Here is a 25,319-nt window from a genome sequence, read left to right on the forward strand (position 1 = left end):
AGAGAGAGAGAGAGAGAGAGAGAGAGAGAGAGAGAGAGAGAGAGAGAGAGAGAGAGAGAGAGAGAGAGAGAGAGAGAGAGAGAGAGAGAGAGAGAGAGAGAGAGAGAGAGAAGAGAGAGAGAGAGAGAGAGAGAGAGAGAGAGAGAGAGAGAGAGAGCGAGAGAGAGAGAGAGAGAGAGAGAGAGAGGGGGGGGGGGGGGTTAGAGGGGAGAGAGAGAGCTTGATTGAAGAGAGCCCTTGAATTGTAATGAGGCAAGGAGGGAATGTTACGACAGCATGGTACCTACACAGCCACTTGTATTTAGATATGTATCTTAGATGAATAGAGCCGCCATTGTTTGCTGCAAACAGCAAGCTGAGACACCTTTGCTGTAGGAATCGCTATTGACTTTTAAGTGCAGATGCTGCTTTACAAAAAAGAAAAACATTTCTGCAGGTAAATAACTAAAAACAAAAGACATCTGCAAATGCACGTGCCCTTCTTGACTCTAATTTACATTCATATTATTTTCAGTATAGTTTTTGGAGTTCTCAAACTAAGATGTGAGCTGTCGCTCAGGATTCACAAAATAATTGAATTCAATGATATAATGTTGGAACATTGAATAAAGTACAGTACATACTTGCATGAGGGGACCATCAGCCAACAAAATAAACATGATCAAATGAATTATTTCGCTCTACCTCAGCTTTGGGCCAATTAAAAGCCATGATATGATTGTGACATATCACATAATTATGACATTACAGCTTGAATAATAATAATACTGTCCATGCTGTTTGGTTTTGTTGCTGTTGTTATTTTGGAACAACATTTATTTTTACTTATTATTATAAGAATAAAGTCTCATTTTACTTGGGTAAAATGCATATTTATTTGTTTTTTTCTTTTCAAGAATATAGACCCATTTGTTTCAACAGCAAAAACAGATCAACTTATTTGTTTAGAGCAGGGGGGCCCATTACGTCAATCGCGATCGACCGGTCAATCGCAAAGGCATTATGGGTAGATCGCCAGCCTATCACCCGTCCTGACTCCTCACTACTGTATTGCTACGTTCATTCTACGTTCACCACAAATGCGTTGGGAGCGTTTCTGGTGGCGTGTTTGAATTGGAGTCAATATAGTGCGCGGGCGGGTGCGGTTGCGTGCGGGGCGGCGCGAATGATGCATTTGGAGCAGTGGGACGCGGAGCGAAGCACCAAAAACCCGCCCATTCGCTCCATTCGGTGCATATAAAACACGTCATCTTACCACGTCACACACAGCCACACAGTGTCCTGTCCACTCGGGGGCTTTTTTTTTTTTTTTTTTTTTAAGTTCTTGAACTTTACCACGACAGCAATATTGTTAGCATTAGCATCGTGTGCAAAAATTGACTTGTTTTATATGCGCCGAATGGAGCGAATGGGCGGATTGTTGTCGCTACAAATCTGCTTGAGGCTTGCTATCAGCAGCTACTGTCTGGACTATGCGTGCCTGGCTGATTCCATTCAGTGAAAGTCATCAGAGTAAGGTAATTACGAAACATTTTTTTTGTTGTATTGTGATAGGTTGATGCAGTCTTGTAAGGTACACCGGGTATTTTTTTAAGTAAACTATACATCTAAATAAATGTATCTGGGTCAATCTGGTTTTATTTTGCGCAACCACTGGACGAAATAAAAGTGAGTAAATTCAACACGCCATTTTTTTTTTCAGTGTAGGTGGAGACAAACTTGGCGCATGTCATGATCCCGTGGATGAAGATGCAGCATTACTGCGCAGAGAATTACATATTCGTCGGGAGATCAGTGATGTTTTAGCATTTCCAGAAAAGTATCTTTTTGAGCGGTACCGTTTCACATGACAGTCCATCTACATATACCCCCAAGAGATTATGCCGACGTCTTAACTGTTTGAACAATGTTTTTATATTTCATCTTCAGCTGTTGCCAAGTGTGCTTTTCCCCCGCGAGATTGTACCTAAGTGAAATAAAATAGCCTTCCATTCAAGCAATTTCCCCCTGTTATATTGTTGTGATTGCAAAGGACTACATTGAAACTTACGCATTGACCCGAACAGCAATGTTCTCCCGCACCGTCTCCCTCTCTTTTAATAGCTGCAGCAGTGTTGCACCTCTTCCTCAAAATGTGTTCAAACTCGCCGTATGAATGCATTAATATTTCAAGTTGTAGTTGGGTGAAAAATGCAGCCCTTCTCTTCCCCGTTGCCATGGTGACTCATCAAATCGTGGCTCCATTGATGCTGTCTTTTCATAGTTGTGGTGCCCGCGCTTAAATCCAGGTGAAGAAACTCCGAGTTGAGTAAATTGATTCAAATCAGCTGTTCTGGAACCGGAAACTCAAGAGTTTCCTATCTCAGAGTAGATCAACTCAGTCTTCAGGATTAGACTCAGAGTTTGTTGAACCTGCTTTGTGAAACGGACACCAGGTGTTCAAGGCGAAGATGGCGGATGAAGCACAATGCGGGGCCGCAACAAATTAATGGCATTTTCATTCATTTCAATGGGGAAAGATGATTTGAGATACAAGTATGTTTAATCAAAACCAAGCATTATTATCTTTGAGAAGACAGAATATTTGTAACGTCTCTTACGTGATTGTGAAACAGTCACTTTTGACCAGTAAGCACATGAGCGTAAAACTATGTCGTAGGCTGATTTCACTGTTGGTGGGGAGGTTGGCAGTGAGGTTGGAAGTAATGAGCGTTCAGTGACTGCTGGACACTCTTTAATGGATCATTTTACTTGAGGGGACAAGAAAGATAATGATGCTGCAACATGAAGGAAGGACATTAATAGAGATTGCTTTTTACTAAAAGTACAACAGCAATGACAAGCACGCAGGCTGATGAATGACAACGTTATGCAACTGGTGGCGTCAAGCAGTCGTGGTCATTCCAGCATTGTGGTATGATTTGGTTTCATATTGGCTTTTCTTTCTTTTTAATCCCCCTCATGGTTTATGACATGAAATCTCCATAAAACCCTCTCCATTGTGACTCTCATTTTCTAAAACATTTTCTTCAACCCATTTTTGGATTTCTCAGTCGCTAAGCCGCCGCTATGCTTGGAGTATGACTCTCCAGAGCTCCATACAGTAACACCTCTGCGCAATGGAAATCCACCGCTTTGCAGGCCTGCCATGCCTAGTTACAGTTGCTAAGCTACAATAATTAGAAGGGGGGGAAAAAAAGACGACTTTAGCAAACGGCCAATTTCTTTTATTTGTACTTTCACTGTCACTCTTCTCCATGCAAGTCGCTTCATCCCTCTCGTACATGAATGTGATATACTTTAAAGCTACATTATGGCCATTTAGTGAAATCAGATTCTTTTTCCCGGCAGCAGGCCCACCGGCAGTGTGGGGGCCGCTTTGCTCTGCCTCTCTTTCTCCTCTCTCTCTCTCTGTCTCTCTCATACAGTGCTTGATGTCGCTCTGGCAGCGGCAATCAGATTAATAAGTAAACAAGCTTGTAATTGGCACCGAATGAAATATTCAAATGATGAAACGACACTCATCGTGGACTTTTAAGCATTAACCACCCGTGATAATGTCGTTTGTCAGTACAACCCCCTCCCACTTTATGTGAGTGGTGCATATGCCTGACATACATACTGTATGCATACTTGCTTTGCGCACGATACTGCCAGGACACGTCTTAGTAAAAGGTTCAGATGTGTGTGCGTGTGTGTGCGAGTGTGTCCGTGTGTGTGTTAATCATTTCATCTGGCGGCGTATGCGCCCCTGTGATCTTGCTTTCTGTCTAAGCGCAGCATTGCAGAGCACAAACTGCATACTAACCCAATCATTAAGACATAAATGAGAACATCAGAATCTATCTGCAGTCTCGCACACACACACACACACGCACGCACACACGCACGCACACAGAGTCGTCCTGAGAGAGAGTGAGGCAGAGGGGAGGGACGGAAGGGAGGGATGAACAATTTATCTCCAGTCTCTCCTCTTCTAATGTTTGCGTCCCCCCCCCCCCCCTCCCCTGCCTCCCGCCCCCCTCGCCGCCACCCTTCTCCTCACTCGCCCACCGACAGATAGATTGCGGGGCTGATTGTGGCCTGTTTGAATGTCTCAGTCTTTCTGTGTTTTTGGGGAACAACAAAGCAGCTTGCCCATGTGACCGTGTTGGTGCATTTTGTCTTTTTTTTCTGGTATTTCACATATCTGGCCATTTGTGGTTAAAACAGAAAGCGGCCGCAATGACAATGCCATCTGATAGGAGGCTGCGTGCTTCTCTGTAGTGAGGGAGGGGTATGAACTGATGTACAGGCGAATTCTCAGCGCTCTCATACGTAACTAATTCTTCTTTAAACCGAACATGGCAAATGAACAACAATCAATCATTCAAGTCACCGTGTCCAAAGTCCAGTCACGAGTCTTTATCGCCCAAGTCAAGTCTCAAATCCTTTCATTTTTGTCATAAGTCAGCAAAACAGTGACTTGACTCCACTCGAGTACCCATCTCTCTTCTTTATAAAGTAAACTTGGGTTTTAAGTCCCTGCAAAGTGCAATCACGGATTTTCTTCCCCCAATACAGTTGGGAGAGTGGTGCAGTCACATTATGTCATCACCAATGAGTGTAAAGTGAGTTGCGGCCTTATTTTAAGATTATAAACCATCGTGATTATTCAGCTTTGAGGTGAGCCTCCTTCATTGTGTAAGCTACCATAGTGCATGTGTATTGTTTTTAGGTTCAAATGTCCCATGCTGCACTGATGGAATTTGTTTGCCCATCTCTGGCGTTTTGCATCATTTAATTAGCATTACACTAAACTAATTGTGTTCTTGATGTATTAAATGCACATCATGTAATTCAATTCCTTTTCTGTTTTCTTTGTCAGTGAACTTCAACAGCAAGTGGTAATAAACAACTTGAAGCCCCATTTTTAAAGAATCGGCCACTAACCGCCAAACGGGTTGAGTTGAGTTTCATGCCGCCATACAGCATTCACAAGTCAAAGTAAAACTAATGTCCGAACGACAGGCCAAGGTGCTAGCGTACATATTTGTTTATGCCTTACAGGGTCTGCACAATAACTTTCCCCTAAAACACCGGGCCTTTGATCTGTGTACCTCCTTGTACAACAAAGTCTATCAGCTCGAGAGCGAAAAGTAGGTTAGAAGAGCAGCCTGGCTGACGTGAGTTGAGTCATTGCAGCTCTTGTTCTTTGCCGTACCTTTGATCAGAAACTGTCACTTACTCTCGGCAGCCTCCAATCCTTTGATCCTATCCAAGCTTACAATCTAATATATGCATAAGGAAGCGTGGTTACATAGTGGGAACACATTTACGGAAACCATATTTGCCACAGTAGCCACTATTGGCTATGTTTATGTTTAGTTGATGTCTACATAGGGAAGTAGGTTGTGACTCACACTCATGTGTAGCGAAAATGGGGGCCACTCGAAAGAGTGTCAATAGTTTGTAGCGGCCGGGAGCAATGCCTGCATTACTCCTGCCCGCCTCTAGGGGCACCACGTCAAAGGTTTATGTTATTTAGAGGGGAATTTGACGAAAACCCTCATTAAATCAATCATAAAATGGGAAGGTGCTACAATAAAATAAGTTGTGAGATCTTGGAATAAAATAGAGGTTAATACCTTGATCCAAACACACACAATTCATGCTTGACTTCTGTATTTGGACAATGTTTATTAACTATTCTAGTAGAACATAACAAGAAAACACTACGATACAGCAGGCCTAAATAAACGAAGAAAAACAAGACAACAAATGTTAAAAATAATAGGGAGGTAAGGGAAGAATGGGACGTCTGACTAGATGAGTGTAAGGACGACTAGAGTCAGGTCGGCGGACTTTATGAAATGCACAAAGTAAGCTAGCGTTCACTATCAATTTGTATGCACCCACTGTGAAAAGCCTCGGCGAGTCACACAGTAGTTACTTGGCATTTGCTGAAGCTCACGTGATGAGCGAAGAAGGGAAGGACCTTCACTCATTTGCAGATGGAAGAACAACCAAAAAAAGAAAGAAAAATAGAAGGAGGCTGCTTGGAGCGGGACCAAGCTTTGTTGGGTTCTCAGATGACCTGACCGGCCGGGAAAGAGGTCCGAACGGGACAGAACCGGCGTGTTGCTTCAGCGGTTGCTGCCCAAGGGCCGGAGTCCGTTGCGTCCGCCACGTGTGTGGTGACGAGGTTCGAAGTGGTCCAATTTTGCTTTTCAGGTCAACCGTGGTTGATTTTCGGGCACGTGGACGCGCCAGCAAAAATGCAGCCAAAATCTCCAAAAGTCGAGAAGTGAAAAAGGGAGTTTGAGAAGTTTCTTTGGGGGAGAGCTTTGGAGGGAAAGAGATTTTTGACGAGCCAATTCTTGAAGAGATTCTTTTGAGAGAGCGTCAAGGTGAGAGAGCAAAGTTGTTGGTTTTTTTTTGGAGAGGAGAGAGAGACAAAGGCCATGATTATTACCATAGAGAAGCAGATCCATCAATGCAAAGTTAGCAGGATACACACAGTAAGCAATACACAAACATAGATTCAACTATGTTTCATTTCAAGGTAATTTTGATTGATCAAAAGCATAGGAAGTTCAATGCTGCAGTTCCCATGTCGACCTCTTGGGGTCAGATTTCATCCAGCACTGTCGATGTTCATTCAGCACTGTCGATGTTCATCGGGGTTTGAGAGAGGAACCTTCTGGCTTCCCGCCGGGGGGAGGCTCCATGAAGTCTGTTTGAATCCACATCCGTTGTCCGGAGAGGTTTTCAGGTGACGACGAGTAGCTCCTTATCAGGATTTTGGATCTTCCTGAGTCCTAGCATGTCCTCGTTAAGTCAAATAGCAGTGGTCCCCTGGTGATTCCATTGTTTTGAAGTGAGGCTGTAGTAGACTTGATGGCATCTCCGGGCTGACTCTTGTCTTCTGCCCTGAAGATGTGGTCCAAATGTAGGCATATTCGCTACACATGCCTCTACATTCTGTGTCTTACTGTATAATGATTTTCTACACTCCATGTCTCACTGTATGATAATTGCTTGTTATCAGTCCTAGCAGACTGCACTCTCGCCAGGTTTTCTTTTTTTTTTTCAGAGGCGTTTTGACGTTAAAACTTGAAACTTTTACTCAGATGTTGGCTCGATGTCACGCTTGCTGTCATCTGCCATGGCTGGCTTCAAAGATTACCGCGGGAGCAGCTTGCACCGCATTATGGCAATATTTTCAATAATACTGTAATCAACACTGGGAAACGTCACAAAAGTATCTTTTTCGAAGCAAATGTTACTGTATATGCTGTATACAAGTTCTTTTGAGTAACACCGCAGTTTATACTAAACATCCATCTGGCTTGTGATTACAATTGTTTACAGTTTTTCGGGGGTCATCGGGTCACGATGAATTTCCGTTCCTACAGCGGCAACATAACCTAAATTTGTGTGTGAGATGGAACATGGAATCTAATCACTAAGCTACACTAACGCAGTAAAGTCATTTTTACAGTAAATACATGTACGGGAAACACTTTTCGACTATGAATTTAAAACAATCAAATGAAAAACAGTACCTCGACACATTGTATGGTGGCGCCGTTGAAACCTGGATTTGGAAGAGGACATCTGAAATAACCTTGGGTAATGAGCCGCATGTAGCTTAACCCATTAAGGACGGGAGCGCATAAACGGGTTTCTACCACTAAAGACGGGAGCACTGTTGCATTTTTCTGCCTTTAAAGCCGGAGAGCGTATATGTTATCTTCTTTTTTAAATCCAATTCTCGGTCTCTTAGCCAATGAAATTCATCAGAATATACATGTGACGGTGTTGTGAGTTGCCGGAGGATATCCGGAATTTTTTTCGAGGAGTAATGGAGGCACTGTCAATCGCGCGAGCTCTGCTATAAGTCACGGCAGTGATATAGACTACACCCTCGCCGACTTTAAAGCCGTGAAGCCATTCAAACGTGATGTATGGTTAAGATATATGTTCCTAGACAATGACGATTTCAATGTCTTTGTAAGAGAATACAGCATGGTAATTACCACTCGATTAAAAAAAAAAAATGAAAATAGTGCTCTACTTGCATCTTCGTTTGAAACAGTAAGGATTAATCAAATCTGGCCTGTGTGAAAAACACATCCAAGCTCTCAAATTCTTTTGGAATTATGTTTCTATCTGCTACAGGGGCTGAGATATTAATTATTTTGTGGGTGGCGGAAATGTCAGGTTTTCAAGGGTGACTCCAAAGATGACCGTAGGTTTTAAAGAGATGTCTCACGAGGGGCTTCAGGCTTTAATGGGTTAACCAGGTGAAGCCACCGTGTCGCAGTGTGTTGTGGTATATTTTCAGTACGCACTGTAAAGTGAATCTCACAAGATGGTGCAGAAAGCCGCACTGAGTGAAGTGCATTGCTGCGTTTACATAATCGATACCAAGAAAGATGTTTCTCTCTTGTTCGTGAATGAATGTCAAACTTAATCAGGAAAGTCTTTCATTTTTAAACACTGTTAAACTGTTGGGTTTGGAGTAGCAGCGCATAGTGTTTACAGTGAATTGCATTTAGACTAAATCAATACGATTTTACTCTTAAGGACAAAGGATCTTACTTATTTGTATTTAACCATTTGAAATACTATCCCCAAAATGAGCGTAGCATACTACTTGATGTTTTCAATGTTTTGTTGTTATTGTCTGCGATTGGCTGGCGAACACTCCAGGGGGTACCTGGACCACTCCAGGGGGTACCAGGGGGTATATATATATAAATATATATATTTATATATATGTACCAAGACGGTACGGGATGAATACAAAAACCGTTACACCCGGAGAGAGAGAGAGAGAGAGAGATTTATATATATATATATATATATATATATATATATATATATATATATATATATATATATATGTATGTATATATATATATATATATATATATATATATATATATATATATATATATATATATATATAATCAGTAGCCCCACCTCCCTCTTGGAGGTTGGTTTCAAATCGGTAATACAAGTCTGCACCTTTGTGAGTGTGCATGTATTCATGGACTCATGGGGTTGAGAGTTTGAACATGTCCCCCTGGTCAGGTCTGGACAAGACCTCCATTAACACCATTTTCTCAGCACTGATAGCTGTCCATGTGCTGATTAAGTCGCGTGTCCATACATGTGTGTGCATCACTTTACTACAATCCATAGTGTTTTGGAGTCACTCGATTGGTAAATGTAATCACAGATAATTATGCCATTTTACACTGGATACGATAGGGTGAAAATGGGGTTGTCATCAATGCTGTATGCTGTCAAACTATTTATTTTGTAAGCTATAAGGATTGGACATGCAAGGGCTGGTTAATTTTACAACATTTATGGCACTGTGCAAGTGATGAAGCATCTTTTCTCTCTTCTGCTGTCTTTGTGTCTGTGTGTGTCTGTGTGTGTGGTGCCTTAGGAAGCTCCAGCATATCCCTTAATGGCTATATTTAACAGCAGGAGAAAGATGGATTAATTTTCAGATGAAGTATTTCATCATACTCGCTGTACAGCGCGTCACGTGCCCTCCATATATCATTTACGGTGTTGCAGGGGGAGTTATCCTGAGCTTTCAGTCACTCTTGTGGATATTGGATTTGATCTCCTCCACGCCCGTTTCAGCAGTTCATTGATCTTTCTATCAGCGTCTTATTAAAAGTGAAGGCTCCCCTGTTGCTTTGAAGATTCCCACACATCCCGTGAGGTCATAAGACAACGCTCGTGGGCTTGTCGACTAGCGAGGCCCGCTCACAACCCTTGTATGTTACACGGACTTTCAAGGCGACTTTGCCACTTAAGTTTCTCAGCATTTTACTGTTGACTACCAGAAGTGAGAAAAGTACTCATACTCTATACATAAGTACCTGTGTTAAAAAACAAGAGTCTGGTAAAAGCAGAAGAACCGATTCAACTCCTATACTTATTTTAAGTAAACGTGCAGTCAGAAATGTACTGTAATTTCTGGACTGTAAAACACACCTGATTTAAAGCAGCAACAGCTAAATATAGGCATAAAAACACATTTGTACATACAGTATATTGGCCGCTTTGTATGAATAGCTGTTGGTCTTCACGTCAAAATGCGATATTTGAAAAAAATGAGGTCACACAGATATATTTTTAAAAACTTTTATTTACCTTAAACACCTGTAGATGCTTTTTTCCCCCCAAACAATGTACAATGTAATGTTACATGTTAATGTCACTCTTGTCACATGAGGCCTATTCGCCGAGGAGCTTCACCACGCAGCAGTGCCGCCTTTGCAAACCAGTTTGTTACGTGTTGGGGAGACACAGGGGATGCAAGAAGTCCGTTAGGGCATGTCGCTCCATGGCCCGGACTTGCTGTCCTGTCATCCCTTGCTAGCGATGGTGATAGTCGGTCGCCAAACAAACAACAGAGAGACGGGGTTGCACTGCAAAGATGGCTGTATTTATGGCACTCATTCCCTATGCTCATTCTAGTCGCACACCTCAATGCTTACAAACTTCTGCATTTCTCTCTTTAGGCAGCTGTCTGTCACGCGTTTGCACTCCACCCACAAATGGCTGATGAATGTTCAGTATGAGGGTGGACTCGGAGAGTTTTATTGGTCCATTGTGACGTGTTTGGTAATTCCATGGTTCAGATGTGACAAGACTCTGGGTAAATTTATTGGCGGCTTGAAACTCGTCAGTAAAAATTCGTTTGGGAAAAAAAAGAGCTGTTTATGTGCAGAAATTACGGTATTTAAAGTGGAACTCAACCCAAACACATTTTTTCAAGAATATGTTCCCAGCAGGCCCACAGTTGAAACACGTCATTCTGATTAATATTGCGTTTGTGGAATCTGAGCAGCAAAATCAACTTCTTTTTTAGCCAATCACGGATGACCTGTTTTCTGAAGCTGAGCTGTGATTGGTCGTTACCTGAGCCCTGAGTAGTTGTGATGTCATTTTCAGTCGACAGAAGTGACAAAATGGCTGCCCCCAGAGATGGCTAAAAACGGGTGGTTTAACCCTTATTCCACAAACGCAATATTTATCAAAGGGCCTTGTTTCAACTGATGGGCTTGCATAGAACATATTCTTGAAAAAAATATGTTTGGGTTGACTTCCACTTTGAGTACTTGTAAGACAGGGCTCCTGTTGACCTATTTTTATCTATTCATTGGTGCATTGTGTTGGCTATATTGGATTAAATGCAAATGTATTGATGATTTTTTTTTTTTTTTACTGTCGGTTTTATACAATACACATTTTGATAATTTGGTACAAGGGGAAAAAACCTGTGCAAACAAAATAGAGAATGTGATGCGTTCACTTCCTGTCTGGACTTGCTGTTGAAATCGCTTCTGTTACAGCTCACAAGTGCACACTTACAACTCACACAGTGATTCTTGTCCAGATGCTGTCCCCTTCTTTCTGCTTTTAATAGACTCCTCAAGCATCTGTGCTTTATTTTGTGCCTTATTTCCCCCAGAGGAGAATGCTTTTCATTCACTTTGTTCCCTTAAACCCTCGCAATGATTTATGATAAGCTCTCTCTCCCACTCATTGATGGCTGTTGGCTTAAAAATATAGTTGATATAGTCTCCCTTTTACTTCAATGATAATAATCAGTACATAGTTTTGCACTCACTACTTTACTTTCTGTACAGTAGCCATAAAAGGTTTGTTTTGGTTCCCTCCAACAAGATTATTACTGTATGTCAAAGCAAGAATGCAGTTGATTTTTAACAAAAGCATAGACGAATGCCCAGCCCTGGCATTTATGACATTGATGTGGCGGTTATGCAGCAATGGCTTGATAGACATGTGTGTGACTTCATGTGACAGCATAGCGTGGTTTTCGGTGCAGTACGACGACCAGCTATCACTAAGTGAGCCACACATGTCGGTCCTGACAGCTGACTGGTCCTGCAGACTACAGTCTTCTTGACTGCTGGTTGAAAGTCAATCTTCCACATGCAACCCCCCCCCTCCCACACAAGCGCCTCTAGATAATTATCTCTGTCAAATTAATTATCACTTGTACATGTCAGTGTGAATTATACTCCAGTCTTGATGAGTCAGCAAAATCAACCTTTAGGACAAATGCTCTCTAAGGCATATGGATGTGTCGCCTCCTCCATTAGAATCATTACACTGTGTACAAAAATAGGACAGGATGTGTCAGTTTTCATATGCCACCAAAAAAGAAACGTTAGAGTCCAGTGTTGGGTTGTAAAAGTTAAATGCGTACAGTAACTATCGCTGTATGTAATGCAGCAATGTATAGCACCACTAATGCAATGTTGGTAATATATTGTAACTAATACAGCGTATTTTGAATCTTGTGGTGACCAGGTGTTACCTTCTGCATGTTGCGTCAGTGACTGTCAACACATGATTGGACAGAGGCATGTACAAGGGTGTACATAAGCACTGCTCAGATGCGCATGATGCACGCTAAAAATATTCATGTGGGCACCAAATTCAACTGTGTCATCCACCACAATGATTGCATCCGAGGGCCAACTTAAAAATATTGCCAAATTGATATCCAAGTACTGTCGAACTCCGCTAGGCACCGGGCCGACCTGCGGATAGCGAAAATCTGCATATAATTGACGTTCATTGAAATGTATTGGCAGGGGTGTTTTCCTCAGAAGGCTCTTATGACTATGAAAACCATACAAATGTATGGTCACCTCACCATATTATTTCATGTACAAAATTGCCCCGACCATTGATTGTTACTTATATTGTTAACCCTGAATTGACAACATTGGGATTTGGGCAAGAGGTGGTGTATACCTTGGACTGGTCACCAGCCAATCACAAGGTATATATTCAGAAGACAAATCACATCACACCTATGTACAATTTGGAGGTGTCACAAGTCCATCGTGTTGCTCGGAGTGACATCCTGTCATTAATAATGAACATAATGCCATGACCACATATTCTCTTCTTTCATTTTTTATGTGCCATCTTGCCGTTGCTCCTTTTGCAAATCACTACTCGTAATGGTCCTGCTCACCAGCGACCAGCCGTCCTTTAAAACATGGCACATGTCTCCAGTCCCAGCACAGCGGGCACACTGTACAAACAACTTCTTTCACTTTATGTTTCTCTTTTCAGTCTTTGTCTGCAGATGTTCTCCATTTTTTTCAGACATTTTCACTTTTCAAAGGGAAAACCGATTTTATTTCAGATAAGGCAGGGACGCAAGAGGGCCAAGGTAGCTCAGTACTTAAGCAATGCTTCAAAGTTAAATTTGTTAAATAATTTTAGTACAGATTACCTGCCAAAGTTACTTGCTAAGTTTGCTTTAAATTATTGCTAAATTTGCTTAAAATTATTGCAAAATTATTTGGGCTATGTAAAAGGATTTAACAAGACACATTCTCGTGCACGTGTTTGACATCTGTAATAATACTAAAGTCTCATTAACTTATGACAAATGTTTGACATGAATGATTTTTCAGTAGAATACTGTTTTGATTTTGCAAGAATTAAGTCGCAATATTATGAGAAAAAATAATGCTGTGGTTTCATGAGAAAAAAAATCTTACATCAATTAGTAATTGTGTAAAAAAGATGTCATAAGGTGACAAAAACTTATAATACATAAGTCATGATTCATAAGGAAAATAAGATCGGAATACTTGACTATAAAAACAAAACATGTCATAAAAGAAGCTTTTGAATACTATGAGGAAAAAAGGTTGGATTGTTAACCCCCAATAAATCCCCAATAAATCATTAATACCAGAAAAGAAAGTCAAACTCTTTTGAGATTTTTTTTTTTTTTTTGTAAGAATAGTATAGTCATTATTTTTAGAAAATGCTAATCACCGTTACGATACACAAACAATTCTGACTTTGTTCTCGTAATATTATTTTTTCTTCATTACAATAACTGTTTCCACGTGTTTACTATTTTCAATTCTACTCCATCAGATCATCATCTTCTTAAAAGTCAATGCTAAACCTGCATGTTAATGTGCTCACATCTGTGTTTCACTGTACCACTATTTACGGGATATTGTGTGTTTTTATATGCTGTTGACACAGTTGGCATGCTTTAAAGGTGCTGCTGCCCCAAGGTTGTCATTGCACGCGCACACGCGCAGAGCAGTCATTCACTTCACATTACACACATAAGCATCACAGCCACTTACATCCGCCGCAATATTTGCAACAATCAAGCATAAATGGTTTGTTTTTCACTGACGTCTAAGTTCACGCTTAGTTTGCGTTTATTGACTCACTGATGTGCGTGTACAGTGGAAATAGCAAGTCTACTTAGACAGCCCCGTTAAAATGCCATATTTTGTGGTTTCATTATACATTTTTGTGATAGCGGCTGTCTGTACCACACATTGATGCCTTTTATGCCCATTGTGGAGCTTCGCCTTTGCATTTCGATGCAACTGAATAGCATAAAAATCAGACAAACTTTTCGGGGTTTTAATCATAACTATGTCATTGTGAGAAGCCATTTACCGTTATGCACTATTTTACGAGTTTAAGCGTAATTTGTAAATATGTCATATATACTCCGATGTGGCTTTTCCATTATTATAGATTCGATTAAAATGGAGTGCATCTGCATCATACTGTGACGACTTGCTGCTCAAACAGCTTCACACTCACATACATTTGACATTTCACACAGCCTACACTTATTTACCAATCTATTGAACTGTTAAGTGGGAGCCTGCTGCCTCTTTAACTCTTGAAAGTTTTACTTTAAAGTTTTTCCTACCATAATCAGAATCCTGTGTTACATTATTGCTAAAGGTACAATCCTGATGGATTAAAATGCTTCCTTGTCCTTGTGTAAAGCAAAATAAAGTTGTCATGACAATAAATGACAGTTGTTTTTCTTCCATTTCAACGTCATATTTTCTACTTCTTTTTCTTCTTCTTCTTCTTCTTCTTCTTCTTCTTCTTCTTCTTCTTCTTCTTCTTCTCCTTCTTCTTCTTCCTTTTATTGGTTGGCAAACAACGTTGGTGCATTACCACCACCTTCTGACATGGAGTGTGGGGGGGGGTTGCAAAATACCCTTTCACAAACTCCTAACCCTACTCTCCACCTCCCCAATGTAAAACTTGACTCACAAGAACTGCTCTGTAAAACTGTCTCTTTATTTAAAGCTACTTTATAACCTCTTAGTGCATAATTAGGTCTTGCCCTACAGCCAGCCTATCTCATGATTCTCTCTTTGGTCCGTACTCCCACCGACTGTACATACGCAAATCGCAAATTCAGTCTACTCGAGGACGTGTCCCTTCAAAACAGCACACACGAGACAGGCGGGTCCCGTTTCCGTCTCTCGTCAGTAAAACGGTCGTCTGTAAATGATGGACTGTGAGGTCCGTCGGGACTTGACCAGGTTAGCGATGATTACATAATTCACTTCCGTCTGTGCTTAGTCCGTCTTTTTAAAAAAGTTTCCCGTCTATTGTCTGACGTCAGCAAAATGGGCGTCCGTTTTGCTGTTTTGTTTAAAAAATGAGTTCAAATAGGCTCTGCAGTTAACTTCATAATTATCAAGAGCATCTACGAACTGATATAATTATACTTACTACATTTTTTTTCGGTCAGGTAGAAGGAGTCTATCATCTCGCCCCCCTGCGGCGCCATGCACGAGAGGCACCCCTCCTGTTCGGGCTTCGAATCCCCGCCGTCACCGTCAGTCTATGCGTATCACTTCAACGACCTTCCTTGGGACCAATTCCTCTTGAGACAGGGCTTTGGCACCATTGCGTGGTGTTTTGGAACACCCCAAAAATTATTATGAGCTTTCCGGCGAGTAACAGAGGATAGGTTAAAACATGTGAAGATGCAAATTCATTCGAAGGCAGGGCATTACTGTATAAGGATTCCTTGGAGTTCTGTTTCTATGGCGGCAACATAAGATGAACATTTGTTTCGAGAACCTTCCTAGCCCATACGTATAAAACTAAATCAAAGCGATAAATCTGGCAGTAACTGAGCGTGCCTTCATGTGCTGTGTGACAACATTCTTCTGCCGGTACCGACATACTGTATGTATTTCAAGGTTATGAATGACGTATGATATGCCATTCATAGCCTTGAAGTATTGAACGATGTTAAACCAAAGAGCCCATGTATTCATCATAAACAAAACACAGTTGTCATCTACGAGCGTGCATGATTTGATTTGACAATACTGATTTGGGAAATACTAGAAAAATGGATGTTTCACCCCCTGCCCCATCTAAAAGAGGGATGTTTGACAATTGAATCATACAGGTACTCTGTATTTCTAGTGGGTTAATAGCTCAAACCGGACCAAAGTCAGAGGGACTAACAGTGGTGAGTCAATTTCTAATCTCCACTATATGTTTACCAAGGTTTAAATGAACAAATTACAGTTGTGTAACCTTTGCTATTCCACTCTATCTTTTGTATTGGAAATCCCAGAGGGCTTTGTGGCGGCGCCAGTGGAAGTGTGTCTGTGTTCTCATATGTGTATGTGTGTGTGTTCCCTTGCCGGCTGCCACTACATAACACCCTCTGTATGACCTGCGACGTTTCGCCGCTTGAGCGGTCAGCTCATTTCATCAAACGCCACAGAGGCCTCATCGAATAATAACCACAATAATAATAATAATCATAATCATAATGTCTGACTGCATCAGGTAATTACATTCGCCTGCAGAGGATGGTGTCTTACTGATTAATCTTGTGATTAAAATAAATACTGAAATGGCCCCTCTCCTTTGGCTGATTTGTGTCAAAAACAAAGGAGGCATATTTCAAAGATGAGTGCCCTGAAGGGAATGTGCTGTCTTTTTTTCTGAGCTGATTTCAGTAGACTCTCTTATTAACTATAAAAACTTTTTAAAATCAATTGGGTCAATAATCCATTTCAAATAAGTCAGTACATTATCTTCAAAGCAGCATCTTTATGATTACACGCTGCATTGGAGAACAATAAGGAGGCCATTATTTACATGCAGCTAAAAGATCTTAAATGCAATTGCAAATGGTTGAATTAGAGGTCATTGACAATGCCGCATGCTTCTACATGCTGCTAGCTGCTATAGTAACTGCTCCCCCCCCAAAATAGTAATAATCCAGAACTGCTGACAGGGCAGAAACATACAGGGCCACTTAAGACCAATACAACAGGGCAGAGTAAAGGTCTTCCATCAATTACAATCTTATTATCTTAACTATAATTAGATAATCCAATTGGAGAGTCTCGTCCCCACAGAGCGGGTGAGGAAAGAACAGGGTATTTGAACAACCGAAGCCACAACAAGTGCATCACAAGAAATAGCGTTGGATACTGTCTTTACCAGGGGTGGCTAACCAGCGGCCCGCATTCCGCACACTGCCCCAGATTACTCTCTGAGTGGCCATTTGATTAATTAAAAAGAAAAAAAAATTGGGGGTGAATTTTTTTTTTTTTTTTTTTTACAAACCTAAAGAATTCCTCATAAAACACTGATAAACATTCAGGGGGGAAATGCAAACTCTGAAAACAATATTGGAAAAAAAACGAATAAATGAATATGCGAATATGCAGGTGTCGACTGTAGTTTTAAATTGTAATATCACCAATCACCGCTAGATGGCAGACTTAGTTGCACTTTTTTTGCGGATTTGGAATGATATGAAGGACAAACATAGTATACCAATAAAATCAACATTTTGAGTGAGTTTGTTTTTGTGAAAAAAAAAAAAAGGATTATTGCGCTTAATGTAGGTTTCGTATTCCGCAGTTTTGTGCCATCCTTGAATGGTAATGTTTTTATGCAAGAGACCCCTTTGCATTTTGGTGTTTGGTTCAAACCCTCAATTGCACAGCCTGCCTGGAGGGAGGCCAAAATCAGAATTGCAATATCTGCTCCCTCTTATGTGCTCCGGATAAGAAGCAAGCAACAGCGTTTTGAGCCAACTGGAGACTTTTCATTGGTTGGTTAGTCAGTTTGGTCAATTGGTTACTTGGTCGGCCATCGGTTGATTGTGTAGTTGGTCAGTTAGTCAGTCAGTCAGTCAGGGGCTGGGCATTTTCTATTTCTATCTTTATGTTGCTTTCAGTCTGTTCTCTGAATCATCAATATCAATAATCTGATTCTGAATCAAATATTATATGAATAGGTTTTCATTGATTTGTTGCCATCCACACGGCCTCATCAAACAAAATTAGGAAATAAAATAAATTCCTTTTCATTTTTTCCTTTAATGTACTTTATTCTACATTTGTGTCTCTTAATCCCTTATTATACCCTCAACAGCTGTCTGTTAGACAGCTTTATAATAAATGTGTCTGATTCATGCCATTTTGCATGAATATAAAACTCCACTCATGCCTAAATAATTCCATCCTTCATTCCATTAGTAGCACAATGCACTCGCTGCAGCATTCCACTTTATTATTTTTTTAACAGAGAATGAGTGTCCACTAATGAGGTTTTTAAAAATGTTTCCCTTTAAAAAGCCTCTCAGCAGGGCCTTAATTAATCCCTTTCTTTCACCGTGCGCCTTAGATTTAAAACATTCACAGGAGTGGATGACCTTTACAGTAGCTTCAAAATGATCGAAGGAGGGAAAAAAGTTTGAGTTATTTAACGCAATCGATAGGTGACGAAAGACACTGTTGGCCAAACTAAGCTGCGGCTTGCTACGAGTGCGTTACAGTCGTTTGACCGTGTGAAAGATATGTGCGTGGCAGCAGAAATGCCAGCGTGCTAGTTGGCTGACCTCAAACTCACTTACTTTGAGTGAGGAGAAAGCAGTTTAAAAAAATAAAAAATAAAAAAAGGACGAAGCGAATGAAAAGAAGTTATGAGCGATTTGGTTCCATCCCAACAAGATTTCCTAGCCATTTTTATCTCTCTCACTGGCTGTCTCCATTAGCGTCTTGGAGATACGACAGCAGCATGATGGATCGGCGGTCCTTTGCGGTGCTTCTGCAGTAGACCGATGGTTAGCGAGCTGCTCTAAGCGGGGCTCAAAGCGACGGCAAAGAAGTAAAAAAGGGTCACGTTTATTTGCCATGCACTTGAGGGCACACTCATAACGGTCACACCAAACATACGGTTGTTAAAAAAACGTGTAGACAAGGCTTTAGTGTGGCACACTCAGGACGTCTTGAGTGACTTGCATAACAGCCACGGGTAGTTTCCAGCATGTAGGTTATGTGTGGCCGGCCGCACAGGGCGGCATTGTTGAGTGTGGGGAATTTGCAGCCCTTTGTGGAGTCGCCCTGTGCAGAAGAGATTCCTTTTCATAGCTCAAGTTAATAAAATCCACTTGATGTCAACCATCTCCCAGGAACGTGTAACTGGCCTCAGCTTCAGAAGCAACATGTCCAACATGACTCCTCTGTTTTTCAGCAACTTCAGGCATGTCTTCTTGTAGATAGTCTTGAGCAACAGTCATTGTGATTGCCTCGGGCGCCTTCTATAGCATTGCCAACAATTGATGATTCAGCCTTGCACTCATTGATTCATGTGTGTGTGTCTGTGTGGGCAAAAATAGCCAGACAGACCGTCGTCCGGGCACTTTTTTTTATGGGGGTAGACGTGGAGTTTTGCTGAGTCGTTGTGAAAACGAACACAACTAGACACATTTACAATGAGGTTAGTAATGTAAGGTAGAATGCTTTATGCTAACAGCCTAGATGAAATGGAAAACGTCAATGCAGGAGGAAAAGATGTCTGTGTATGATCACATATTCTCACACGTGCATTCATTTAGGGCTATTATCGGGTCATCTAACAATATTTTATGACATTCACACTGTGCTATCAGATGAGGCAGAAGGCCAGTGTATGTTTGTGTGTATTTGTATGCACTGTGCAGCCAAGCTTATCTTTTGATTTCAAACGTAATTATTATCGCTGCGTGGCATTTTAGCCCACGTGTAAATACGTCTGCACGTTGACATGATCGGTCATGCATAAAGCAATGCCCAACTGTGTTTACTGAAAGCTGTATTTAAATAATGTTGTCATTGAAAATGTCATGCGGCCGTGATTATACGCCCAGGCGGGATATATTGTTGGTTGGTTTGGAGCAGGAGACAAAAACTACCTCTGGAAAATCGACTGTGAATCTGCAAAGTTGTAGTACCGTAATAGTATCGATTTTATATTTTACTTGAATCCAACTTGAAACATGAAGTGGACATTTGGCAATAGATAGCAAAATTGGCGTGCCCCAGTGATGGACCACACAACCCACCTGCATTTGGCCCACATACCTCAATGAATTACGGTCCTTTAGTGGTCCACATCTGGTATCCACAATGCGGGCGCACATAAGGCTTATATCTCAGCCAAATGGTATAACCATAGCTGGTCCTACTCTGTTACCTAGGTAACTGAACAAGTATTTCCTTCCATCCATCCATCCATTATCCAATATTAACGTAACCAAAACGTGGCATGTCGTAATTGTGTGCCAGCGCGCGCGTGTGCGTGTGGGTGTGTGTGTGATGATGTAATACAATTCTAGTCTGTGATGTAAAATAAGACTGTGAGTAGAAAAAAAAAAAAAATCTGAAACTGCATTTAAGGGTGGGAGAAGACAACTTGTTTGCCAGTCAAGACGGTGCCTCCTTTGGCCATGTTCGGTTCACATGCCGTATGGCGTTGCCGACTGAATGCCACCTGTGCCAGCTTCATGCCAAATCTGGGCCAAATGTCTTTGCTATGTGGGTAGTGATTTATCCCCGCGGGTGGTTCATTATACTTATGACTTGACATCCTCTTTAGTAGATGTCTCCATTAAATGAGTGTTGCCTCACATCCCCTAAAATATTCCTACCTCCTCCCGCCTTGCTCCTCAGTAAAAATGAAATGATAAAAAGATGAGCCCCTACAAGCAGGACCATTTGTCTTTTCGTAAGCGCTATACTACTTGACAATGTTATTTAGTGGCGTGTCACTCGATGTTGTGCTTTTTTTGCGCATGCTGTTGTTTTTTGTCTGCACTCTACCAAGGGCCATTCCAGTTATTATTGTTGTATCCTTATTGCTTACATTACTTTCCTGCCAATCCTACTGTATATCAGACACACGCAAACACATTTACACCGTCGTATTTATTAAAGACGCTGGCAGGTTGCACTCTCTGCATTGCTTTTAGGCGCACCGATTAGCTCCCAGCAGGCGCTAGCTTAACTTGCAGACCACACAGTGATTCACAGGAAATAGCAGCTAATGGCTGCAGGTGATAATAATATCACATAGGGTGTCTGCCACCTTGTTGTGTGAGGGAAATAATAGCACAATGGTATCTAAATTGTAGGTGAGAAGAAAAAAAAAAGATTTCCTGTTTGCAAAGGTGCGATATGAATTATGCCATGTTGTGATTACATATAATTTGTTGTGCTCTAATGTTGTTTGAATTGTTATCAACAGCAGACCAAGGTTAGTTTGACTGTCATGGAGGATTTTATTAGATTTTTTTATTTGATTTTTTGTAGTTTTTATATTCAACATGTTATCCTTCTTTGGTTCATCATTTAGATACCGTTTTTAATTTAAAATTGTCCAAAATCTTCTGAATTTCAGCCTCTCAGCAGTAAATATTGTCTGATTTCAGTCATCCTTAATGAAAGCAGACTGATCATCTTTGTGTTGAATCATATAAAACATTTGCTTTTACTGTGGAAAACAATGATCGACATGTTGGCCTATTTTCTGACATGTTGTAGACCAAACCAGCAACTGATGCATGAGCAAATATCCTGTTTATGAATGAATGGATTTTTTTTTTTAATTCAATTCATTGATTAATTGACAGCTTAGTCCATTATTAAAACAGTCATTAGTTGTGGTCTTCATACTTATAATGTATGTGTATGTTGTATCATTATTGTTTTTATCTTTGATTTATTTTCATCTTATTTCATACTTCTGAATGTACAATATCCATTTCTATTTTATGTAATGATGTTTTATTTTATTTTCCGGTATTTTATTTTTAAATGAATTAAATGTGTTTTTATTATTAATATTTTTCTAACAGGATGTGCAACATTGATCGTTTTCGATTAATGAACTTGGATTTTTATTCATTTTTCGAGGATGTTCCCATTACACTTTGCTGAGAATGCACATTATCGGTATCAGTCAAAGTGTTATCATAGTATTTGCTTTGCATATGGAGATTCAGCAGTTGTAATATCAAACCAAACTACTGATTCAGACTTAAAATTAATAGGAAATCCCATTTATCGTCTGTCGAATATCATCTGAGGAGTCCGTTACCTCATGTTGCATCTTACAGCATTTTGTCAGCTTGGATATGAAGCAAAATCTGGATGAGCCCTTGGGGGAGCTCTGTGCTCACTTCTTTACAAAGTGTCAAAATTCAATTTGAATGGTTTTTTCTCTGTCTCCCCCACCTGTAGTTGGCGTACAAGCCGTGGCTGTGTTCTCAGTACTTCCAGACCACCCAGTTGCACTGCACTAAAAGAATCCCCTGTAGTCAATACTGCCTGGAGGTGCAGCAACGGTGCCCCTTTGTCCTGCCCGACAATGACGATCTCATTCACGGAGGCAGCCCCAGTTTTATATGTACAGGTATGCTTCTTGATTCTCTTTTTGAAAAGGCCATGCAGTATGACCGATGATGACCAATACATACGCTTCATTAGCTACACTTTCACAATGTAAAGTCCAATACAACAGCTAATGGTCTATTACTTGAATGTGTTTATTATTATAGTATGAAGCGATGTCGAAATGCACTGCATCACACTGAGAGCTGTTTCTCAAACAGTGGGACAGCATTTTCTTCCATAGTTTCAACTTTCACCGTCTTGAGGCCTTATATACTGCCAATGTGTTGACATGATAACATTCCCAACTGTCATACAAGCACTAAGAAGAGTTAACCATTGGATAATAAAATTAGATATAAGTAAGTATAGTATAGTAAAACTACTCACCCACCTGACAGAAACATAGTGGAGAAGGAACCGGAAGGTGTTTGCAAAATGAGACTTTGTAACATTGCTGGAATTAATAAAGCCTAATGATGTTTCATTAATTGTATTGCTGTAGGGCAACTCAGTAGCGTAGTGGTTCCCACGTCTGCTTCACAGTCGAGGGCTTCCTGATTTGAATCTCGGCTCAGAGCCTCTGCGGTGAGTTTGTGCCTTTTTTGAATGAAGTCTGGTGACTGGTGAAGAGGAACATTACGAGCAGTGAATTGTAAGAGGAGCAGAGGTGAGGCAGCACATGAAAAATGAGAAAACAGAGTATGCACCCATCGGGGGAGCGGGGGTGTTAATTATTAATGACAGGATGTCGCTCCAAGCAGCACATTGCAATATTGTTAGCTTGTCTGCCTCACAGTTCTAAAGTTCTTGGGTTGACTTTCGGCTCGAGCCTTCCTTGCTGTGGAATTAGCATGTTCTGCAAGTGCTTGCATGGGTTTTCTCTAGGTACTCCAGTGGGACTCCATTGAAAAGAGATCTAATTAATTACAGGCTTTGTAATTAATTAATCTTGATTAAGCACATTTTAATCCAAACATTATTTGTTCTACAAAACATTTTTGATTTAAATGGATTTTAGTGAACGACTGAGTAAAATAATAGAAACAGCCGTGAATATTTTGAACTATGGGGAAAATGCATTTAATTGCATTTTATTGCAAAACAGTAGAAAAACAAATAGAGTTAGGGGACAAAAGATGCCCCTGGACAGAATTGAACATTCCAAATATGCCATTTGAGGACAGATTTCTTTTTTTTTAGAACAATATTGCTTTTATATGGTTTCTGCATGGCAGTTGAAAAATAGGATCTGTAGCACATTTTCTAACCCTTTAAATTCTATAATAGTGGTCCACAGTCCACGGTAATCCACCCTGAAACTGAATTTGTAAATTTGTCCCATGCTGACGATTAGTTTTGGTCGAGTTTTGTCCGCTTCAAACATCGAACTATAGGACTGGGAGCATTAACAGCACTGGTGATTTCTACGCTGACTGCTACAAGCTTACATTTTATTTTAGATGGTACTGGCCACAGATCTGAATAGAAAACGAGATATTCCAGCTCACCGTAGCAGCCCACCTTTTGGACATGGCTACATAGCGGCTATGTTGGTGGAGGCAACATTCCCATCAAAAGCAACGCATGGCCATTGAAAATAAGTCACAAATTGCTCGATTCTCAACCGATTTTCATGAGGTTTACTTTTTTTTTTTTTATTGCTAAAGTAAGAGCATGGGCTAATATTACAGTTTTTTAAGAGGCAAATACAAATGTCTTACCTAGGAGAGGCATAGACATATCACATGGCATCAAAATAAATATTTTCAATTTCCAAATTTAGTTTCTTTCTCACTGAATCGATTTCTGAGCTTTAAATTGTAACCAAATGGTATGGCAACCTAAAGAATTGAAATTGAATCAAATCAATCCTGAAGTTCTATTCTTCAGCGCCCAGACCTAGTGCAAACTTGTGGCTGTACTGTACAAAGGACGTAGATTAAAAATAGAACAGAATAAAATACAATACAATAGAATTACATTTTTAATTGCAAAATTATAATTATAAAGGCAGGATGTGTGATACAAGTATTGTATTGAATATCATTCGCCTTTCCAGGTGTGGCCAAAGAGTGTGTGTGAGTCTTTTTTTCCCCCGTTTATTTGTTTGTTTAATAACTTTATTTTTTTGTTTATTTGTTTGTTTAATAACTTCCCAATCAACCATTTGGCCTTGCTCACCTGATCGGATCCACTTTCCTCAGTGTGACATTGGCCCTTTGTTTTGAGCTGCAACAGTCATACAGACAGGAAACTTTTTTTTTCTGTCACTGTGCTCTGTCTGAGCTCAGCAGCGTGCGGCGCTTTTGTGCACTTCTCGAATGCCATTCTACAACACACAATGGCAGGATGAATGGTTAAACTTGTTGCTCCGACACACATGAATGGGAAAATTGAATGTTGGTCCCTGTGCATGCTGGGTACCATTTGTTGTAAATAATATAGACATATGGATGACGCCCCCTGGTGGATTTAAAGAGTGTAATGGTTTTACAGTGTAGTAGTTGCAGAAGACATAAATTATTTTTTATAGTGACTATTAAGGCTAAATTAGTTCCTGTGACAGCTGGATATTTGTGAACATTTTACTAAGGCTGTTTTTGGCACTGTGCTTTATAAACTGTAATTTTGTATTTATGTAGCCAGGGGAGGGAACTCTACAGTATGTTCTCAACTGCACATTAGGGAGAGAAGAGAGAAGTACCTAATTAAAATTATATTCATCATAATATGATGGTCTAGTATTCTGTAATGACTAATATAATTGTT

General features: G+C 40.5%; 1 protein-coding gene across 1 annotated transcript in view; it reads left to right on the forward strand.

Annotated features, from left to right (window-relative positions):
• Positions 1-25,319, forward strand: part of nalf1b (NALCN channel auxiliary factor 1b) — a 104,840-nt gene that overhangs the window by 74,466 nt on the left and 5,055 nt on the right. Inside the window, exon 6 of the mRNA XM_086051884.1 lies at positions 22,398-22,569. Coding sequence (XP_085908010.1) covers positions 22,398-22,569 — 172 coding nt within the window. The remainder of the gene's footprint in view (positions 1-22,397; positions 22,570-25,319) is intronic.

This window comes from Filicampus tigris, chromosome 14 (assembly GCF_054856515.1).
Source record: "Filicampus tigris isolate MCC_2025a chromosome 14, RoL_Ftig_1.0, whole genome shotgun sequence".
Lineage (NCBI taxonomy): Eukaryota > Metazoa > Chordata > Actinopteri > Syngnathiformes > Syngnathidae > Filicampus > Filicampus tigris.